Here is a 20463-nt window from a genome sequence, read left to right on the forward strand (position 1 = left end):
GCGAGCCGTTGCCCTAGTTCAGCTCCAATGTGCATATGTATGCTGGCTAGCTGATTTTTGGTTTGCACAGAGGCTCTGGGGGGGCATTTTTGGCTTCCAGAGAGCCTCGGGGGAAAGGGGGAATGGGGAAGGGCATTTTTACCCTCCCCTTGCTCCAGGGAAACCTTTGAGCAGGGCATAACACGAGGCTACTGGGCCTACCAGAAGTTGGGGAACAGGCCAATTCTGGCCTCCAGAGAGCCTCCGGTAGGTGGGGGAAGCCAGGCATTGAATTATGGGTGTTGCCATTCGTGCATGCGAACGCTCTTTTGGCACCCAAGGGAAAAAAGGTTCGTCATCACTGGTGTAGGGTTTCCTGACTGATTAGGGAGTTGGACTAGAAAATCCCCAAGGTCCCTTCCAACTCTGTGATTCTATTCTGTTCTGTCCCTGCCCCATTTTTATCCAAAGTGGTTCTGAGGTTCCTATTCTTTGATCTTCTATTTTATAAATAAGTAAAGTAAGGAAGTAAATGCCCCGGATTTCACTCTCTTACTTGCAATTGTTAGTTCCACTTTCATTACACTTCCCCTGGAATTTTCAATCTGGTATAGATGTTTATGTTTTTTCCTTTCTTTTTCACAGAGGTCTCCAGGCTACCCCCTCCCCCTTTTCTTGAAAAACCATGCATATCACCTTATCCCACTTTGCCACTCTTATCCAAGTAATTTTCAAGATACTAAAAAGTAATCGAGGCAAGAAGTCTTTCTTGTGCATAAGAACAGCATCCGTTAACTTTAAAAAGTGGAGGGGACAGTAGAAGTGATCTACTGATCCAGGCCTACCTGGAATTCTTCTTGATTCCTAAGCAGCTTACAGCGTTCCTTTAGCAGTTCCTCCAGTGCTAATTCTGGCTCTTGACACTCTCCCACACCTTGGGGGAAATCTGTTACCAAACTGGAAAGTTCCAGGTGACATGCCAATCAGACAAGAGGGAAAGAAATAAACAAAGTTTAGAAATGGGCAAATGGGAAGTTAAGAGAGAGAGAGAGAGAGGAGAGAGGAAGGAAGGAAGGAAGGAAGGAAGGAAGGAAGGAAGGAAGGAAGGAAGGAAGGAAGGAAGGAATCTGGGTGTCCTTTATTCATTTAGTAAAAGATAACAAAGGGCAAAAAAAAGGTAAAAGAAAGAAGACAAAAAGGAATACAATATTGTATCATGGTTATACTGATCATATGCAAGACGTATTCATCATATATGGTGCAGACATGGATAAGAAGCCATACTTTTTGTTAGCTGGGAATTAATAAAAAGGTTTTTGGTTTTATTATTTTGTTTATGGCTGCCAACTTGCAAAAATGTGACTCTGGACAGTGTACAATAATAAAAATAAAATTGGGGAGGGGGGGAGGAAACCCAACATGTATTCAACTTTCCAGGATGGGATTCTCTAACATCCTGGCCTAGATGGCTGAAGGAATAGCCACTTCTTCAAAGACTTCTTCAAAGTTTAACAGGATCGGGGGTCAGTCAAATCTTGGGGTGGCTCAGAAGGCTAGCAGGGCTAGGCCAGCCAAATCATGAGTTTTATTTAAAATGAAATTTGGAGCCCCCAGCTCCCAAAACACCAAGGACATAGCTACATATTCATATTATTATCTGTTGCATTTAGCAGATCCTTTGTAAAATGATTTTAACATACAGAAAGATCCCTGTAAGTTAATCTTTGGGAAAAGCCTAATATCATGTAATAAATGAACAAACACAATCAGAATGGAGAAAGAATTGCTTCTACTCATTGTTTCTGCCAGCCATTCAGCAATCATAATCCCTTCCTTACTCAAATTATAAGCAATATTGTATAATTGCAAGTTTTAACTGTATGTATATATGCATTTGTCAACCATCCTGTGTCCATTGGTGTAGTGTTGGTGAAGCTTTTTCTGCTCAGGTGCCAAAAGGGTGCATATATGTGCCTATCCATAATGCAATGCCCTCCTGCCCATGCATGTGCATACAACCCCTGCGCTACCCCCCCCCCCCCACACACACACATATGCACACGGGACACACTGAAGTCTCTGGAGCCTGTGCACGGCAAAAAACTGACCCAACAGTCCAACTGTAAGTTGGGAACCAAAGTTGGGTTGTTTTTCACCATTCCAGGCTTCAGGAAAACTCTTTTTTCGCCATCCAATGACTCCCTGTGCGCTGGAGCTGACATAGGGCAATGCCTTGCGTGCCCTCAGATATGACTCTGCGTGCCACCAGTGGCCATGCGTTCCATAGGTTTGCCATCACAGCATTAGCGTGTGCAGCTATAATAAATTTAAATTAAGAGCCAATTGGATCTAGTGGTGAAGGCACTAGGTTAGAAAGCAAAGACACTGTTAAGTTCAAGTCCCCGTTAGCCACGAGAGCCAGCTGGGTGATTTTGAGTCAGTCACTCTCTCTCTCAAGACAACACAACTCACAAGGTTGTTGTAGTGGGGGGAAATGGGAAGAGGAAAGTATATTGGATATATTAATTGCCTTGAGTTATTTGTAAAAATAACAAAGGCGGAATATAAATAAATAAATGAATGAATGAATAATTTATCCATTCAATTTCTATAGCCTCCCAGTCTCAGGCAATTGACTGAGTGACTTACAATACAAAAAAAATACACTGCTCAAAAAATAAAGGGAACACTTAAACAACAGAATATAACTCCAAGTATTCAATGAGAATATTTCATTCATTCAGATCTAGGATGTGTTATTTGAGTGTTCCCTTTGTTTTTTTGAACAGTATATATTACCATTCAAATACTAATTTTTTTTTAAACAATAAAAATAATTTCCTTCCTATTAGTCCATTCACTTAAGTTTCATTATTCAGAGCAGTGCTTTTCATACCTGGCAACTTTAAGAAGCGTGGGCCACAATTTCCAGAATTCTCCAGCTAGAAATCTGGCTGTGGAATTCTTGAAATTGAAGTCCCCACATCTTAAAGTTCTTAAGATTGAAAACAACGATTAAGAGTCATATCCAAAGTTGGGCAAATGTCAGTGACGGTGATCACCATAATAACTGGTGAAGAGGAGAAGGGTTTCTGCAGCTCTTATAATGTTATCCTGGCTTTTTGGGGGGGATTGATTTTGGGGGATTCCTCCTCTTTCTTGAGTTAGTAGTCCTTTCTTGAGTTAATAGACAATCCTTCATCTGTTCTGCAAGGGACATTTTCCCCACATCCAAATCCCACTTCTGATTCTCAGAACTTCACTCCAGTTGATACCTGCACAGGGCTCCCAGGACGTGTTCATGGAAAGTACTGTGTTCAGTTCGGACCAGAGCCACCAGCTGCTGAACCATGCCCATGGAACAGAGGGTCTCTGCAGAGGGGAAAAATGCAGGCGGTGTTAACTCCTCCAACGAAAGCAAAGGCTCCTTTATAGCAAGGATCTGCAAACTCTGCTATGGAAACCCGGCCCAGTATAGGTAGTCCTTAACATACAACCACTTGTTTAGTGACTGCTCAAAATTACAACGGCCCTGAAAAAAGTGACTGATGGCCATTTTTCACACAACTGTTGACCGTGGTCACACAATCAAAATTCAGGCACTTGGCAACTGGGAGGCATGCATGGTCTACGAGTCTACGGAGAAGGGCGGCATACAAATGTAATAAATAAATAAATAAATAAATAAACAAACAAACATACAAAGAAACAAAGAAACAGCGCTATGTCCCAGGTCATATGATCGCCATTATCCCAGGTCATGTGATCCCAGCAAGCAAAGTCAGTGGTGCAAGCCAGATTTGGTTAATGACCATATGAGTCACCCTACAACTGCAGTAATTTGCTTAAAAACTGTGGCCAAAAAGTTTGTAAAATGGGGTGCAACTGGGGTGGGCTGCTGCCCAGATCGGGGGGGCGGATGCAGGGGGGTAGTGAAAATGGAGCTCCACCCCAGAGCACCCAATTTGCACTGAAAGATGTTGAAAGAAAGGGCTGGGCGACCTGCATAAGTCACACCCACAGTGTGGTGGGAAAAATTTGGTAGCCCTTCACTGGGTGCAACTGACTTAACAACTGCTTTACTTAGCAGTGGAAATTTTGGGCTCAACTGTAGTTGTCGAGGTCTATCTGTACCATTTTCCATAGGGCTCACAAGCCAACATTGGATAAGTAGGTGGCTGATTATCAAGTCTGAGTTGCAGTCATTCTAGGGCAAGGGGCGGAGCTATGGGGCCCTTTGCAATGGAAGCCTATCAGCAGCCTTCTTGTTGGTCGGCTACTGCCGTCCAATGGCGACCGAGTTTTTGGCCTTCAGAGTTACCATCTGTGCCTGCAAAAGCAGAGGAGGGGTGGGATGAGCCGTGGTGGCACAGTGGTTAGAATACAGTATTGCAGGCTAATTCTGCCAACTGCTAGCGGTTCAATCCTGACTGGTTCAAAGTTGACTAGCCTTCTATCCTTCCAAGGTTGCTCAAATGAGGACCCAGATTGTTGGGCTTTAGAGGCTGGCTCTGTAAACGTCTTAGAGAGGGCTGTAATGCACTGTGAAGTACAGGTAGTCCTCAACCTACAGCAGTTTTTTTCAGTGACCATTCAAATTTACGGCACTAAAAAAAGTGGCTTATGACCAGTTTTCATACTTAGACCGTAGTAGCTTCCCCATGATCACAAAATTCAGATACAGTGGTACCTTGGTTAGCGAACACCTTGGTTAGCGTACTTTTTGGATAACGAACAAAATTTTCGGCAAAAATTTGCTTTGGATAACGAACAAAAATTCAGATAGCAAACAGCCACAGAAAATTTTGGTTATTATCCGAAATGTTACACCCAGCAGCAAAGCGTCGCTTTCGCTATGACAAAGCAGGCGTGCCGCTGTCTATGCCTCCTGCATGTTACACCCCCTCTCAGCGACATGGGGGAGGGGGGCTGAGTCCACTGAGTCCCAGGACGACTTGGCAAAGCAGCTGCCAAAAGATCAGAGGCGACGGGATGAGATTAGATGGGAGTCAGGATCCGACACACCCCTCCTGGCCACCCACTTTAACAGCCTCCCACAGTCTACCGTCTAACCGCTCCAAGCTGCAGGAAGGGTGGGGGCAGCTGCAATGCCGTTAGCTTCAGGGGGCTCCATTCCTCAGTGGTTCAGTTTTTTTACCTCTAGGCAGCTGCACCAACTTTTTCCTTCCCAGCGGCGCCGAGGGAGGCGGCTTCCCTTCGAGGAGCAGCAGCGCCAGGAACGTCACATGATGAAGGGAAGCCACCAGAGCCATCTCAGCAGTTGCCAGGGGCTCCCGGCGGCAGCAACTGCTGAGACAGCTCCAGTGGCTTTCCTTCATCATGTGACGTTCCCACGGGAAGCCGCCGCCGCCACTGCCGCCGGGAAGGAAAAAGTTGGTGCAGCTGCCTAGAGGAAAGGAGACCCCAAAGCTGCCCGTATTGCAGCCGCCCCCACCCTTCCTGCAGCTTGGAATGGATCCCAACTCCCATCCAGTCTCATCCCATCCCCTCAAATCTTGTGGCAGCTGCTTTGCCAAGTCGCCCTGGGATTACCCTGAGGAAAAATCTGGAGCCTCTGGGAGCCACTGGTGAGGATTTCCCAAGAGAGAGAGAGGGGGGAAGAGAGGGGGGGGAGTGAGGGACAATAGGTGTGGAGGGGGTAGAGAAAAAAATCCTCAATTTTCAATTTTCCCCATAAGAAATAAAGGCTGGGAACCAATTAAATCCATTTCCATTATTTCCTGTGGGGAAAATTGTTTCAAATAACAACCATTTCGGTTAACAACCAACTATCCTGCAATCGCTCTTCATATGTTTTATCTTCCAGCCCCCTAATCGTCTTTGTTGCTCTTCTCTGCACTTTTTCTAGAGTCTTAACATCCTTTTTACATTGTGGTGACCAAAACTGGAAGAGTTTATTAAAGAACAGATTGTGGTCATTAACCAAAGTACCACTGTACTTGCTAACTGAGTCATATTTATGACTGTAGTGGTGTCCTGGGATCATGGGATCCTCTTTTGCGACCTTCTGAAGTCAATGGGGAAGCCAGGTTCCCTTAACAAGAGTCACAAAATTTAACAGTGATTCACTTACCAACTGTGGCAAGAAAGATTGTAAAACAGGGCAAACTCACTTAATCAATGTTTCACTTAGCAATGGAAATTTTGGGGTTTGGAATTGTGGTGGTAAGTCGAGGACTACCTATATAAGTTTAAATGCTATTGCTATCTAACCCTTTACAAAAAAGGGCTTGCTGACCCTCGCTTTGTGTGAAGATGCACTGCCCGACTCAGAATCTGGCTATGCTGAACTAATTCATTCTAAATTCACCCAATATGATGAATACACAAAAATGATGGAGCTTGGCCCAACAGGGTAGACCATATGGGCACATTTAAAAACAAAAGCTGATCAGCTTATATAAATACAAACTGTGGGAAATAGGTTTCTTTTTCCAGAAATAAAATAACCCAGCACAAACATATTCTAGCAAAATTTCTTTTTTTCCTATCATGTCTGCATGATAGCGTCTTTATGTCATCCCCAGTGGTTGAAGGAAAGTCCTAAGGTGGACTGGTGTAAAAGTATTTGCCTCCCGATTCTCACAACCATCCAAGGGCCACTTCAAAGTGTCTAAAATCCATTGGGCTCAATGACCAAATATGAGAGGCTGCTGACTGCAGTGGGACTGGGAACAGAAGCACAAGAAATGGGCAGGAATTGGAAGCAGATGATCACATTTCATGCAAGTCTTTCGTCAAGAGAGAGCATTTAATTTTTCTCAGAGCTGGGAAAGACCCTCAGCCTTATATTTCAAAACCCTGTTTAATAATAATAACAGAGTTGGAAGGGACCTTGGAAGTCTTCTAGTCCAATCCCCTGCTTAGACATGAATCCCTACACTACTTCAGATGGATGGTTATCCAACACCTGCTTAAAAACTTCCAATGTTGGGCATTCACAACTTCTGGAGGCAAGTTGTCTCACAGATTAATTGGTCTAACTGTCAGGAAATGTCTCCTTAGTTCTAAGTTACTTCTCTCCTTGTTTAGTTTCCACCCATTGCTTCTTGTTCTACCCTCAGGTGCTTTGGAGAATAGGTTGACTCCCTCTTCTTTGTGGCAACCCCTGAGATATACTGCTATCCTGTCTCCACTGGTCCTTCTTTTCTTTAAACTAGCTATGGCCAGTTCCTGCAATCGCTCTTCATGTGTTTTATCTTCCAGCCCCCTAATCATCTTTGTTGCTCTTCTTTGCATTTTTTCTAGAGTCTCAACATCCTTTTTGCATCAAGGTGACCAAAACTGAAAGAGTTTATTAAAGAGTATAAGCGTTTATAAAGAGTTATTCTAAGACCAGCCAAAGATTGATCCAAACATAGTTCCCCACCACCACCACCACCCACTTCTTCCTTTAATTAACAATCTCTGTATATAATTCTATTCTTTCTGGACTGTGAAAACTGCACATGAAAGATCAAGGCATTTAAGCCATCCATACACAAAACTTAGTGGGTGCCCACAACCATACTTTGGGTCAAAGGTGCATTGAAACAGAAGGGGCTTTCGGGACTCAGGGAATGCAAATAGAGAGAAAGTCTTGGGGGAAATGTTATTAACTTCTCAAGTTCTATTCAACTCCAATCTATCAAGTTCTTTCATTCCGAAGGAGAAACACAAACTCTAATATAACAAGTCTGGCTTTTGCCCAGGGGTGAATTGCTTCCACTTTACTCGTGCTTGTCAGCCATTGGAGAGCCAGTCACAAGGGCTCCACCCACCTGTCCATATGCCACCATTTGGGTCCTTTTACCCTCTGTGCATCCACAAAGCGTTCTGTGAATGCGCAGAGGATAAAAGAACCAAATGGCGGCATCTGGGCAGGTGGGTGATTCTGTGATGGCTGACAGGCACAAGCAAACCAAGAGAATTTCACCTGTTTTGGCCTTAGCAGGTGGCATCATCACAGAAGCCGTGCTTAGTTGTTGTTGTTGTTGTTATTATTATTGTTGTTGTTGTTATTTATTAGATTTATATGCCACCCCCTCCAAAGACTCGGGGCAGCTAGTTATGTATTTTTTACAGCTCAGTGTAATCCTAACTAACTACTATGAAAGCAGGGATTAAGTAAGTCAGGGCTTAATGAACCAAGTCAACATGTAACTTTATTCTCAGGTTCACTAGAGTCAGCATCGTGCAAACAAAGTGTGATTATTAAAACTTGGTAAGACAAAAGGTCAAAACTATTCAGTCATGAAACTCACGAACTTTGACGTCAATCAGTATCCTTCTATCACTGAGCCTAAAGGGCTCTACTAATCAGTGAGTACACAAAGGAATTATGATTCTGCGTTTACTATTCTTGCTGAGGCTGGAGCGAATAAATAAAATGTGAAGGAATATAGAAAATGATGACACACATTAGTTTGGAACAGCAGGAGGACTTCCTAATGCAGGGATGTCAAACTCAAGGCCCACCAGAGCTGCAGGAAGAAAAAAATAAAGAAAGGAACACCCAGAAATATTTCTGTTGGGTATCATACCAGAAAAATATAGTAAAGGGACTATGTGTCTAATACTATGCCGAAATAAGACATCTCCTGATAATAAGCCCAACCGGGCTTTTGAGCGCATGGCAATAAGGCCAAGCGCTTATTTCAGGGTTTAAAAAAATATAAGACAAGGTCAATTATATCAGGAAAACATGGGTTCATATGTTAACTTATTTGGGGGTGAGGAAAATGGGGGGGGGTGTCTGCCTACCAGGTATTAATCTGGCTAAACATCCTTAGTCTGGTCAGCGCTTTAAAAAAAAAAATATATAGAATATAAAACATACACACAACATACAAGTGCTCAGTGATTGTTGCACACCACCAAATTGGGGGTGTTTCTTATATATACCATTTTAACTCAAGAGCAAAACATCTACTTACATATTACAAAGCGATTCCAATTTATTCCTTGTAGCTTGGTCTCAGATTCTACTAACCATATATCGTCTTGCTTTCTCCCATCTTCCCATCAGTTGTGTGTTGTGTGCATGTTTTTTTAAAATTATGGGTTTTTAACTTCATATTATTAGATTTGTATTGTACATTGTTTTTATCACTGCTGTGAACCGCTCCGAGTATACGGAGAGAGGCGGCATACAAATTTATAAATAAATAAATAAATAAACAAACAAACAAATAAAAATAATAATAAGTTGTTACAAATCAGTTTCATTAACCGAAATCATCCTTTTGTCCATAATCTCAAATTGAATATGATCCACCACGTAGGGGTACCTAGTCTGGTCAGCTTCAGCACATTAGATTGCTGGTTTGGAATTTATTTATTTTATTTATTAATTGGGCTTATATGCCTTATGTGGAATGCTTTTTATCCCCTGCTTGGGGATAAAAAAAACAGCTTGTAAAGCACAACTGATCTTTGGAGAGAGAAGCAATGAGAAAAGGAGGCAAAGCAAGGAGATGGTTTCGCTCATTAGAGGCTGGAAAAAAGGCTTCTAAAACACAGCTCAGAGTCTAAGCAGAGCCTTCTCTGTGGTGGCTCCAACCCTCTGGCACCAGCTCCCCCCAGAGATTAGGATTGCCCCCACCCTCCTTGCCTTTCGGAAACTCCTTAAAACCCACCTCTGCCGTCAGGCATGGGGGAATTGAAACATCTCCCCCTTGCCCATGTAGTTTCTGTGTATGATTCGACTGTGTGCTTGTTTTTTATATATTGGGGTTTCTTTTGGATTTTTTAACCTAAAACTGTAATTTAGATTGCTATAAATATTAGATTTGTTACTATGTATTGTTTTTTACCATTGCTGTGAGCCGCACCGAGTCTACGGAGAGGGGCGGCATATAAATCCAATAAATCTAAATCTAAATCTAAATCTACAGTCGGTGTATAAGATGTACCCAAATTTTCAGCCTCCTTTTTTGGAGGAGGAGGGAGTTCATCTTATATTCTGAAAGATACGTTAAATATTCAAAGACTGGTTAGACTGACATGATTCCTAAAAGGGAGCAGGAGAAAGTCAACCAGACACATAGCAAAACCTCACGAAGGACAGCAACCCTCTCACTGCTCTTTTTCACTCGTGTATCTAAAAAAAAAAATGAGACTCTGACCTTTCTGTTCTGGATGGTTTATGAGAAGATTCTGGAGGAGGAAGGCTGATTTCACCTTCAGTTTCTGTACATCACTCTGCATGGCCCTCATGAGTACAGAGAAGCCGTCAAGGCGTAAGAATTGCTGTAGGCCAGCTTCTTGGGCTCTTACTAAGCCTGGTAGCAGAAGGAAATATGACAGAAGGATGGGAATGAGCAAATGCAGACTGAAGAGTTGACTGAACAATGAAGGACCAAGATGTGGTCCACCCAGTTCCCAACCCAGCTCACATCCCATCCATTTATTTTATCCTGATAGTATAACCAAGAACAAGTAGGCTACAAGGGTTATCCGGAAAGTAAGTGTCAGTACCCTGTATGTATCTGTATTGGGTTACAATACATATAAACTATGGATGTATGTTTATATGATATACCTTTAAGAGATATATCATAGTTGGCCACAAGAGGGAGCCAACGGAGTTCCTGTTTGGGCGGAGCTTTTTTTCCTATTAAGTTACTTTATGTCTAGAGCTCTGTGCCGAATTTAACTGGTTTGAATTGGATATTGAGATTGTATTTGTGATTAGAAGTGTAAAGAGATTATTCTACCTTGTTACTGTATATAATATATCTATTTTGTACTGGTGTCTGTGTCTGAACAGTGCATTACTATTTCTACTCACACTATACACTGTCTTAACGTTGTTTTGTGATTATATTTTTCCTGAAACAATCTATCAGTAAGGTTACAAGATTTTTTTTAAAAAATGCAAAGAATTAAGATATTGTAATAAAAGTTATATGGATTGTAGCATCACCATTCAGTTCAATACCTTTTGTCATCCGTGGGGCAAGTTTTTTGATGACTGTATCATAGATGTCTCCCGCCGCCCTTTTAAGCCAATTCGTCAGTTTGATTTTCACCTCCTTGCCATGAGAAAAATGTTTTCCACCAAGGGGTTCCTTTCAATTGAAATTCTGTACCAATTTTGGCACATGCTGTCTTGACATTACGTCCTCTCCACAAACTGAAACGATTTCGTGATGAATCGCAGCGGCGTTCATGCCCTTCGCATTCAGGCAGCCTGTTACAGCGCACACTTCACACTTGGCAGGAAACGGAATGAGGACGCTCATCTCTAACCTTCACAACACCAGTCGATGATCTACTGACTACTGGCACTGCTCGTTCGCTTCCGCTGGCTTCCCGCTACACGATAGTAATACCAACTTCCCCCAACATTCCCCGTGATAGCTAAGTGCCTTGTAACCTTACTTTCCAGATAACCCTTGTGATATCCACGAATCAGGCTCAATAACTATATCTTATAACATTCATTAAATATCAGAACAGCCATGACACTATATCAGTGTTTCCCACCCTTGGCAACTTGAAGATATTTGGACTTCAACTCCCAGAATTCCCCAGCCAGCATTCGCTGGCTGAGGAATTCTGGGAGTTGAAGTCCAAATATCTTCAAGTTGCCAAGGGTGGGAAACACTGCACCATATAATTATCTGAAACCCTGGTATTCACTCCTACTCACATATCACTTTCAAGCCATACTTTATCCTGCAATCAATTTTAACATTAGAATGAGCCCCCGACGTCTAATATAATTTCCAGTCGAAAGCATGATTTTCAAATGACAAATTTGGGCTCCTCAGCTGCACATTTTAAGTTTGCCTCTGGCATCTAATAATGGTTTGTTATCAAGAAAACTTCAATAGGTCAGAGTATCTTAGTATAACAGCAGCCTATCAGGGTATCTTAGTATCAAAGCATAGTATCAGGCATGAGCAAGAGGCAATTTGCAACCAACAAGAGCATTCTCATGGAATGTGTGCGGTGCTTTGATTTTTTGCTGCCTGGCTGCTTTTAACATGTCTTGGAAAGAAGAAGAAAAGAACAGAAAATGAACTTTAAGGTAAGAAATTTTTTTACCTCCAGATGATGTTTTGAACTATAACTCCACAACCCTTTTCTGTTGTTATGATGGTCAGAACTCACAGAGTGGCAATGCAAAATGTTGTAAGGTTTGCCACACTCTGTGTACAATGATCCCAGGCTCATTAACATCCCAAGTGCTAAAAGTGATAATAACCTTAATCATATCTTAAAAAGCTGAAACAACTGGATGGTTTCCTAACTGATCAGGAAAGGGGTGTTATGGAAGCACTAAATCTTCCTCCTTTTTTCCACTATTGCTTGCTTGGTACAGTATTTATATGCATGCCTCTCTAGGAATCTCCTGGGAGGAAACAGGGCTAGAAAAGGAGAAGCCTGTGTGGGGCCTCTCTAGGAATCTCGTGGGAGGAAGCAGAGCCAGAAAAGGAGAAGCCTGTGTGGGGCCTCTCTAGGAATCTCCTGGGAGGAAACAGGAATAGAAAAGGAGAAGCCTGTGTGGGGCCTCTCTAGGAATCTCCTGGGAGGAAACAGGACCAGAAAAGGGAAAGCCTGCATGGGGCCTCTCTAGGAATCTCCTGGGAGGAAACAGGGCCAGAAAAGGAGAAGCCTGTGTGGGGCCTCTCTAGGAATCTCCTGGGAGGAAACAGGGCCTCCACTCTCCCTGTAGTTTCTCCAATCGCACGCCTTATTTGCTTTTACACTGATTCCTATGGGAAAAATTGTTTCTTCTTACACACTTAAAAACCTGGACACGGAACAAATTAAGTTCATAAGTAGAGATACCACTGTGCTGGGATAAAACTCCTATAACATGTTCAGCTTGGCTCTCCGTTCACTAAGCAGCCACTGTTTCCCACTCACAAGAAATGGCAAAGAGTGCCTTGATCCGAACAGCCTCGCTGGGGTCATGATCCAGCAGCCGCAGCAGCTTCCTCATACAGCCCAGCGCCAGGGCCTGCTCTTGAACCTTGGGCACGTTCTGGGCACAGGTGCCCACCAGATGGGCAGCTCGCCATCGCAGTTCCTGCTCTTCGTGTTCCAGGTATCGGTGGGCCAACAGCCGCATGCCCTCCAGTTTGCAGAAATCTGGAAAACGATTGAAAGCAGTAGAGGTAGTCCTCGACTTACAACCGATCATTTAGCAACAGTTCAAATTTATGACAGTCCATCAAAATGCCCGAATACAAAGTTCTGACAAATGCCACTTCCCCATGGTCGCATGAGCACCTTTGAGTGCTCGGCAACAAGACCACATTTAGGGCCATTTGCAACATCTGGAGTTCATGTGTCCACAATTTGCATTATTTTTTGCTAGAAATGGCTGTTTTCTTCCTCTTTCTAGCAAAACAAAAAACCAAAAACTACTGCAGACAATAGATTTAATTATCTCAGATTTGCTGAACAACATAGCGATTCACTTAACCACTTGCACATAAAAAAATAAAATAAAATCAGGTCAGTCACTTAAAAGCAAACATGACTTATAGGAGTAATTCTGGGCCTCATTACAGTTATTACGTGAGGAATATCTGTAACGAAAGAAAAGACTGATATTGGCAGAATACCAGCTAACTTCCCCTGGCCTTACTCATTCTGTTGTGGCTCAAGGAGTAAGGATATGTTAAGATATTCATGAACTGAGAGAGCTGTGTCAACAAGATTAGCCAATGAATAGGCATAGCAACTGAGTCAGCCAATAGGAGGTAGCCAGTTCTGAGTCTGTGCAGAGAATCGGAAACTTAAGCTTAAGGCTGGGTGCAGCTTCAGGTGCACCCTCTGTCCTCTTTGAACTGCTCTGCTGAAATGAAGCTAACTCCTGCTTGTGTTTACTTGAAGAAATAACTCTGCTAATGATATTATAAATTCATCTGTTACTACGTATATAAAGAAGTTTATGAATCCAGCTGAATCAGTCATCTGTATGTGCTTCTGACTTTGATTTTTACAAAAAAATTTAATAGGATACAACTGCTTTCCCAACTTGAATGACCTCCAGATATGTGGATTCACTGGTAAATAGGCTTATGCTGACAATTATAGGAATCTGTAGTTTTACTTCATGATTCTTCACTAACATATTTTGCATATTAAGGATTATACCTGCCAGTCAATGAACTGCACCCATGTGTACTGTCCTTCCCAGTGTCCTTTGAAGTCCACCCAGATTATACTGCCTCAAACTGCCCGATTGCAAAGTGCAATTTCTTAAAAATAAAACAAAAATAGGCCTTTGGTTTGATTTTATATATGTAAAACCATGAAAAATCCATCCCTTTAGACATTCCTTTCCCAAATAGGTCTTCTTAATTTGCATTAGCAGCATGGTCATAATCCCTGTAGCCATAAAATCTGTGTACAAGGCTGACCAGCGACTCCTTTTTGACTGAAGCCTTGTGTTACATTTTCTCTGGAGGTTCTGATGAAACTTTTCTTTTTCTTGGACAAGTGACCATATGGTGGCTAGAGAAAGACAAGAAGTTTATTCAGCTCAGCTGATTTTTAATTCCTTATCTTGCAATAGTTTGGCTTGGCTGCAATCATTATTTTGTCAAAGTTTCCAAAACTTTTAAGAAGATGTGTGGACTTCAGCTCCTAAAATTCTTCATCCAGAAGTGTTGTCTGGGGGAATTCTGGGAGTTGAAGTCCATATGTCTTAAAAGTTACCGAGGTCAGGAAACCCTCTGCTATATATGCTTCCTTTGCCTGAAATGTGAGCTGGAATCGGGAAAACAATACTGCAGCATGGGCCTCTTATGCTCAAATAACAATTTTTCACGTACACAGATAAGGTTTTACCTGCCGCGTTATCCAAGTTTTCACACAACTCTGCCAGTACATCAAGGGCATTTTCCCTTCGGTCAAGATCTGAATGCGTTTCGTCTGAACTTTCCCCACGTTCTGCTCCTGGACTTAATTCTTCCAAGATACGCAGACATTCCTTCATTTGCTCCACTTCATCCATCTGCCCACGAAATGCCTCAACCATGGCTTCCTGCAACCACTGTCTCCTCTGGGGAAGAGCAGAGCAATGAACACCGGGAAACAATCTTCTCTTTTCATGCTTAGGATGCCTTAAATGCCATATATCAGAACTTACCGTATTTTTTGGAATATAAGATGCACCTCTCCCCTGCCCCCAAAAGAAGATGGAAATGCTGGTGCATCTTATACACCGAATAGAGCCATTTTTGGCCTCCCGAAGCCCTGCCCCCACATCCCATTTTTGTGAAAGATGGGCCCGTTTTTCGCAAAAATTGAGTGCACAGAGGGTTTGGGAGACCTGCAGTGTGCTCCTGGGACCCGAGGGAAGGCAAAAACACCCAAATTATTGCAAAAAACCAGGGGGGAAATGAGCTGTTTTTTTGCAAAAAAAAACCAAGGGTGTTTTTGCCTTTCCCAGCCCCCAGGAGTTCTCTGCAGACCACCCAAACCCTCTGCCCACCCCATTTTTGCAGAACAATGTGAATAAATGGCCTGGTTTTTTTGCAAAAATGGGGGTATTTTTGCCTTCTTCCAGCCCTCTGGAGCTTTCTGTGGGCCTCCCAAATCTTCTACCCATCCCGTTTTTGCAAATAGGGTGAAAAATGGGCTGTTTTTTGCAAAATTGAGGGTGTTTTTGCCTTACCCCAGCCCCAAGGAGCACTCTGCCAGTCTCCCAAACCCTCTGTCCACCCCATTTTGTTGAGAGGCTTGCAGAGGGCTGGGAGGACAAAAACTTTTTTTCTTACTTACCTCTTTTAAATCTTCGTGTGTCTTATACACCAATGTATCATAGCCCGAAAAATACAGTATTTTTTTCTTTCAGAGCAACATGCAGTAGGAAGATGGTGGCACAAACAGTTGCCCCAAAGGTAATACAACAACACAATCACCAGTGATTAACTTATCAGTAAATTACAAAAAAATAAAATAAAAATGATAGTAAAACTAATTAACTAAATTGATTTGAAAGAGAGACAGAGCCAATATAGAGGGATAAATTAAATCCAGGTTTTCCTAATTCCTAGGAAGTCTCAGTACTTTAGGATGATAATATCTCATTTCCTTGCTGAGGGCATCAGAAATGTTTAAAATGTTTAGCTTTCACTTTTCCCACAACAAATTCTATTAAAAGAAAATATTTATTTATTTATTTATCTATTTATTATTTGCCCACTTCAATAGGACTCAGGGCCACTAACAATCATAAATACTAAAAGCAATAAAAAGTGCAACTAATTAATGCAATTAATGCATAGGCAAGTTCTGTTAGCAATGCATACTTTTTTTTCTTTCTTCTTCCACATAACACAGGCTGATAATTAACAATACCATCATCATCTAGATCAATGTTTCCCAATCATACCTATTTAATCATATATGGACTTCAACTCCTAGAGGGGATATCTGGGAGATGAAGCCCAGAATACATCTTAAAATGGCTAGGGATGAGAAATACTATGTAGATTTAAAGGTAGTCTTTCTCTCTTCTATCCCCCCCCCCCCCCCAAAAAAAATCCAAGCAAACACATGAGGAAGATTCTGTTAACAACCCAAAGCCATCCAGCAAGTTTCCCTATCTAAGGATGGGCTTGAATCCATGTGTTCCATTATCCTTGTTCAACTTCCTACTAGGAAATCTAGAGCCTCTGCATTATATGCTGTTTCCTGCCTAGATAATCAGGAATCCCTTATGTCTAAGTGTTGGACGCGATTCCCTCTCCAGCTGCACACCTCATCAGACATAGGCGCGGTCTGACCAGGTTCGGTGTTGCCCGCCATGACTGCCATCTGCAGCAGCCCCTGCAAATTGCGGGGATGCTGGCGCGGCGACTGGTTCCCATCTGTACCCCCTTCAGCCATGGTTGGGGAATGTAGACGCAAGTCACCAACGTGGAGGCAAATCACCAAAACTGTAAAGGAACTGTAAAGAAACAAAGAAACAAACAGAAAGAAGAATAAGTGGAAGAGAAAAGGACACTGGGGACCTAACCACAGGATCAGCCATGTCTTTGCTCCAGTCCTTACTTTTCAGAAATACCACCGCTCTCTTTATAAGCGAAACCGTCACCCAAGTATTGCAATACACGTCTTCTTCACCAAAGTGTCAGCTTGCCAGCTTTAAGTTCCCTTTAGAGTCACTCCATTCCCACTTCTCTCCCACACAACCATCCAAGCTGTGCGCTAGGGCAGAGATTCCCAATCTTGGCAACTTTAAAAATGAGAGAAATGACATGGCTGGCAGGGGAATTCTGGAAATTGGAGTCCATGCTCCTTAAAGATGCCAAAATTGAGAACCCTTGTAATAGGGAGTCAAAAAAAGTTATATCCACAAAATCAAAGCCCCGTCTCTCTTTATGTGTAGTGTGTGACGCACCATCTTGACTCCCCCCCTGCAAGATAACACTGTCAACAATCACATGATACACCTCCTAGTGTTCACTTCATGGCCACTGAGCATCAAATCATTCATCAATGGCATCATTAATCAACTATTAACACAAAAGTGATCATAGAAGACCCATTTCCTGCAGGAATCTAAATTAAATAATCCCAAAGAGATTCTTTTGCTTGAACACATTCATGGAAAGTAAGGCACTATATACAACAGGTAGGAACTTCATTATTTGGCTGGATTATTGAGTCAGAAGTTACATATCCCTTAACTACCAAGATACTCTAAAAGACTATCTTCTAATTTTCTATTGCTTAGAGAATTATAACTGGCTTTTGCCCACTAGATGTCAGCCGTGGGGACTTAGCTAAAGATTTTTAAGATTTCTTTCATGGGAAAAGGGATGAGAACAGGTTGCTGTCCATAAACAAAAATAACACTTTGGAAGATATGAGAATAGGAAGAATAGAATATAGATGAAAAATCCTGTTCTGAAAAATCTGCGTTCCATAAGTTTTATCCTATATACGTATACAACACTAGTGAGGAACTCAGCTTATTTATTCTACCAATTAATTCATTTTTTAATCCTGCCTTTCTTTTATAAATAATTCAAGGAAATGAACATGTCTAATCCTCCTCCTTCCTATTTTCTCTACAACAACATTGTGAGGAAGGTTGAGCTGAGAGTTACTGACCCAAAGTCACCCAGGCAGCTTTCGTGCCTAAGGCAAGACTAGAACTCACTATTTCTTGGTTTCTAGCCTGGTGCCATAACCAAATTGGCTTCCCTGATATAATTCAAGGGTTAAAGCAGGTCAAGTGTGAACCAGTTGCTATCTCCAGTCAGGTATTATACAGTAGGAATTTTAATTGTTTCCAAATTTAACCAGCAGACAAAATATACTACTTTGGTTCCTAAGTCTCAATGAACCCTAAGGCCATTGTTTTATGTACTAGGTGTAGTGCAGGGGTGTCAAGCTCAAGGATTGGGGTATTGAGGGCTTGAGTTTGGCCCGCAAAGTGCTTAGATTTGACCAGCAGGGCTGCCCTAGACACGGCTTGCGGTGCCTCTGCCAGCGAAAACAGAGCTCGGGAAGATCCATTTTCATTGGCAGAGGGCTATAGGAGGCCATCGCAGCTGAAATTGGAGCCTTGACGAGTGACGTTGAGCTGGTCATGCCCACCCTGGCCACCGCCCAAGGTCAAACACAACCCTGATGCAGCCCTCAATGAAATTGACACCCCAATGAAGCAAAATCTCAAAATTAGAGGTCGACTTCAACTCTAGGTAGTCTTTGACAATTCAGCCCAAAATTTCTCTTTGTGAGTGAGACACTTGTTAAATGAATTTTGCTCCACCTTAAACCTTGTCACAGTTGCTAAACGGATCACCCATTAGTAATATCATTGTGAAATGAACCTAGCTTCCCCACTGACTGCTTGTCAAAAGGTCGCAGCAGGTGATCACATGGCTACAACTGTCATAAACATGACCCAGTTGCCAAGGGTCTGAATTTAGATCATGTGACCATGGGGATGCTGAAACAGCTGTAAGTTTGAAAAATGGCCACATCACTTTTTTCCCAGTGCTGTTGTAACTTCAAAAGGTCACTAAATGAACTGTTGTAAGTTGAGGATTGCCTCTACTTAGGACATCTCCCTTGCTCTCAGCTTAATCTACCTTACAAGGTTGTTTTTTCAAGATTGAAATAAGGAAGTGAAACAATTATGTACAGGGGAGGGCAGGCTATTTAATGAAAAAATAAACAAAAGCAATAATCCATCCTATGCAGTTCTCGCTCCTAATAGGGGAGAATATTTGTAATTGGGGGTTGATATGAGGGGCGCTTGGTGTTCTCTGGGTTTACTTTGTTTTCTTGCAAATATTTCATTACCCAAACTATGTAGCATCATCAGTGATAGTAAGGAGTGCAGTTTTCTGTCAGTTTATATTCTAATTCTATAGAATATAAACTGACAAAAACTGTACTCCTTACTAATACTGATGATGTTACCTAGTTTGGAAATGAAACACCTGCAAGAAAACAAGCAACTCAGAGAGCACCAAGGACCTCTCAATTTTTGCTTTAGTTTCCCAAAAATCTCCATAAATCTTTCTCCTGGTTGTCTCTCCCGAAGCTCTAGGAGTCTAAAGTTACCAATCAGAAAGTCCATAGCTCCGAGCCAACCTGCCACGAAATGATGAGATGAGCCTTTCTCTCCTTGGCAACGTCTACTACCCAAGGAGATTTATATTACTGACCTACAGTGCAGGACTGTTGTATGTTTACAAAGAGGTCGTAATCGCTCTGAACGTTGGAAGGCCCGACACCCATTTACAACCAGGGAGCCGATAATGGCATGGAGTTGAGTGGGGTGGTTTTCTACTAAGTAATTGAAAACTATATATGATTTTTTCCGGGAAAAGCCAACGGGAATTTGCAGAGGCATGGCGATTTGCTTTACTGAGAAACGGGACTGGCATTTTCCTAAAGGCCAAATATAGGTTACACAACCAGCTACAGGTTTCCAAAGAAACGGATTCAGCTCGAGGAGACCCCAATTTCCATGCCTTTTTCCTGCACTCCACGATGAACCCCTTTTCTCCCTTCATTCTTTTTCCTCTTCTTTCTCTTTTTTTCCCCTTCCTTCAACCCCCTCCCCCTTTTCTGGGGGTGGTCCTTCCTCTCCTCCGTGCCCCCGCCCTCCCCTTGTCCAGGTACCTCTCGCCGAGGTCCGTTTCCCACGCCGATCTGCCCACTTTCCCCGCCGGTGCTGCCTGTGGCTCACCCCGCAAAGGACACGCGTAACCTAGATCCTGCGAGCGGCCATCGGCAACCACGTGCGAAGGAAAGGGCGGAGACTGGGCCGGGGCGGGGCCGGGACTCGGGAGCCCCTGGTGGCGGCTTGTGGGAATTACACCAGACGCCGGTTCCGCTTTCGCAAGCGGGCGACCTCCTCGCGTCGGCGGAGAGGCGTGACGGATGCTCTCCGCAGACTCCCGCCAAGGAGGAAAGCCTGAGATCTTAAGGGCTGGGAAAGTGGAGGAGGAGCAGATCCGCGGGGCTGTCTCAAGTTCCAAGGGACGC

General features: G+C 42.8%; 1 protein-coding gene across 4 annotated transcripts in view; it reads right to left on the minus strand.

The window, feature by feature from the left end:
• The window catches only part of HSPBP1 (HSPA (Hsp70) binding protein 1), a 43329-nt gene extending 23104 nt beyond the window's left edge, over positions 1 to 20225 (minus strand). The window contains exons 1-7 of one of the 4 annotated variants that reach the window (XM_070767237.1): positions 20165 to 20223; positions 16711 to 16900; positions 14794 to 15007; positions 12859 to 13083; positions 10107 to 10262; positions 3255 to 3351; positions 825 to 936 (exon numbers count right to left, since the gene is read on the minus strand). In XM_070767237.1, the coding sequence (XP_070623338.1) occupies positions 825 to 936; positions 3255 to 3351; positions 10107 to 10262; positions 12859 to 13083; positions 14794 to 15007; positions 16711 to 16839 (933 nt within the window). In that variant the 5' untranslated portion in view covers positions 16840 to 16900; positions 20165 to 20223. Of the gene's footprint in view, positions 1 to 824; positions 937 to 3254; positions 3352 to 10106; positions 10263 to 12858; positions 13084 to 14793; positions 15008 to 16710; positions 16901 to 20097 lie in introns of all 4 variants that reach the window. The other 3 variants (XM_070767236.1, XM_070767238.1, XM_070767239.1) reach the window with 3 other exon arrangements.
• Positions 20226 to 20463: the final 238 nt, after the last annotated feature.

This window comes from Erythrolamprus reginae, chromosome Z, assembly GCF_031021105.1.
Source record: "Erythrolamprus reginae isolate rEryReg1 chromosome Z, rEryReg1.hap1, whole genome shotgun sequence".
In the NCBI taxonomy this organism is placed as follows: Eukaryota; Metazoa; Chordata; class Lepidosauria; order Squamata; family Dipsadidae; genus Erythrolamprus; species Erythrolamprus reginae.